Source organism: Propithecus coquereli, unplaced genomic scaffold (genome assembly GCF_000956105.1).
Source record: "Propithecus coquereli isolate 6110/MARCELLA unplaced genomic scaffold, Pcoq_1.0 Scaffold145, whole genome shotgun sequence".
Lineage (NCBI taxonomy): Eukaryota > Metazoa > Chordata > Mammalia > Primates > Indriidae > Propithecus > Propithecus coquereli.
Window position 1 is genome coordinate 992,233 of NW_012138858.1, and position 1,992 is coordinate 994,224.

General features: G+C 31.1%; 1 protein-coding gene across 1 annotated transcript in view; it reads left to right on the top strand.

The window, feature by feature from the left end:
* KIDINS220 (kinase D-interacting substrate, 220kDa) overlaps positions 1–1,992 on the top strand; it is a 129,154-nt gene that overhangs the window by 12,327 nt on the left and 114,835 nt on the right. Inside the window, exons 2-3 of the mRNA XM_012639944.1 lie at positions 181–279; positions 1,290–1,388. Coding sequence (XP_012495398.1) covers positions 181–279; positions 1,290–1,388 — 198 coding nt within the window. The remainder of the gene's footprint in view (positions 1–180; positions 280–1,289; positions 1,389–1,992) is intronic.

Sequence of the window (1,992 nt, forward strand, 5' to 3'; positions counted from 1 at the left end):
TTTTAAATTATTAGTAAACTGAAACTAAAGATTCAAAGCTTTTTCTAAATTAAATAAATATAGTAAACACAGCTAGTGCTTAACATACCTTTATGAAAATATGTGTGGTATATTTAACCATGGTGTTTCAGTAAAAGTACAGCATCTTGATAAGTTCTCTGTGTCTTTTATGTTCCCCAGTGTGGCCAGACTCCATTGATGATAGCTGCTGAACAAGGCAATCTGGAAATAGTGAAAGAATTAATTAAGAATGGAGCTAACTGCAATCTGGAAGATTTGGTATATATTAAAATAATTTACTCATTTGTCTTCATTGTCTTTTCCTTAACTTTGCTGTTTCTTTGTTTTTAAGAAGTAATTCTGAAGTAGTAGATTAAAAATTGTACTTTCAGATATATCTCAATGTTGCCTAATGGGCTACATCAGTTTTTTAAAAGAGTAATAATACAGGAGAGAAATTTTTCCTTTCAGTGAAGGATCTCAGCTTTTCATGTTTCTGTATACAAATGGCACTAGTGGAGTAGAGAGCACGTACACGTACAGTTATTTGCCTGCCTAGAATATATCCACGAATGAGTCATGTTGTTAAGTAACGTCCCGTAATGGTAACTTATAATAAATATCTTTACATATGATAATGGCCAGAAAGATGTGGTCCCTTCTGATATCACTCTGAGGGTATCACCATTCCAAGAGGTTATATTTCTTCTAATTTTCCCTGTTTTTCTTGGAATTGCTTTTGAGGATCACACGGCTACATCTGTTTTGTTTTTTAATTCAATAATCATTTGAATTAAATTATGATTATGAATAAAAGTTAAAATAGGATACTTACATCCTTTATTTAAAAAATAAAGGAGAATAGTTCGTTTTTTCTCACAGTTTCTAAACTTATCATATGGGATTGCTCTAGTTTCTTAAGCCTGTGAATGTGCTCTAATTTGATTACAGCCTCTTTGATTTCAATTTATAGTAATGGTTGCTGGCCACAGGATTAGCTTTGAGGTTTTGATGTTCATCTTTTCTCCTTTTTACAAAACACAGTGTATGATTAGAAGTCCAGTGCGAAGACTGGACAGTTGTGAAACCATTTCTACACCATTATTAGTGAAATAAGTAGACAGATAAATTCTTAAGAGACTTCAGTATTGTTGTAGAGTAGTTTAGAGTGGATCAAATCATGTCAATTTGGTATGATCATTTGGTATGTAAATTCAGATTTATTTTTCCTCACTTTGGAATGTTATTTTTGGTTTTAAAATGGTAACATTTTTGTGTAAATGTTCAAGGATAATTGGACAGCACTTATATCTGCATCAAAAGAAGGGCACGTACACATCGTGGAAGAGCTACTTAAATATGGGGTTAACTTGGAGCACCGTGATATGGTATGTATGTTTTTTACAATATGTTCTTAATTAAATGAAATCTTGTTAATAACAGATGTGTATGAAATCTTATATTTTTATGTGTGAGGTGATATCATAATAATGTTTTTAGGATTTGGGGTCGAACATCGAAATGACCCTTGAGAATATTTTAGGACCCAGGTGTTATGATGTACTTTAATATTTTCCGTTTATTTCAGAGTTTAAAATTCTGAAATAGTGTTAAAAACAACTCATTCCCCTTCAATAAATGAGTGTTTAAAACTTTGAGAAAATTGATACCTTTTGTACTCTGAGGGACATCATATAGTTTAAAAATACTTGTCAGTTTGAAGTTTAAATTTTCAGAACAGTGTTTACGGACTTACTTTACAGTGTAATTCTGTTTAAATAATGCTATCTGTACACATTAGAGGTTTAACAAGATGTGATCCTTAATTATCACTTAGCTCTTATTTGACCTTGGCATCTGGTTAAAGCATAAAGGTGATGAAAGGGATTATTTCTGGCTTACTTTAAAATGTTTAACCTTTTCAAAAGTTAATTTTATCAGTAGAAGAAAGGAAAGAAATTATCTGCCGTGATATATAAAACATATATTACT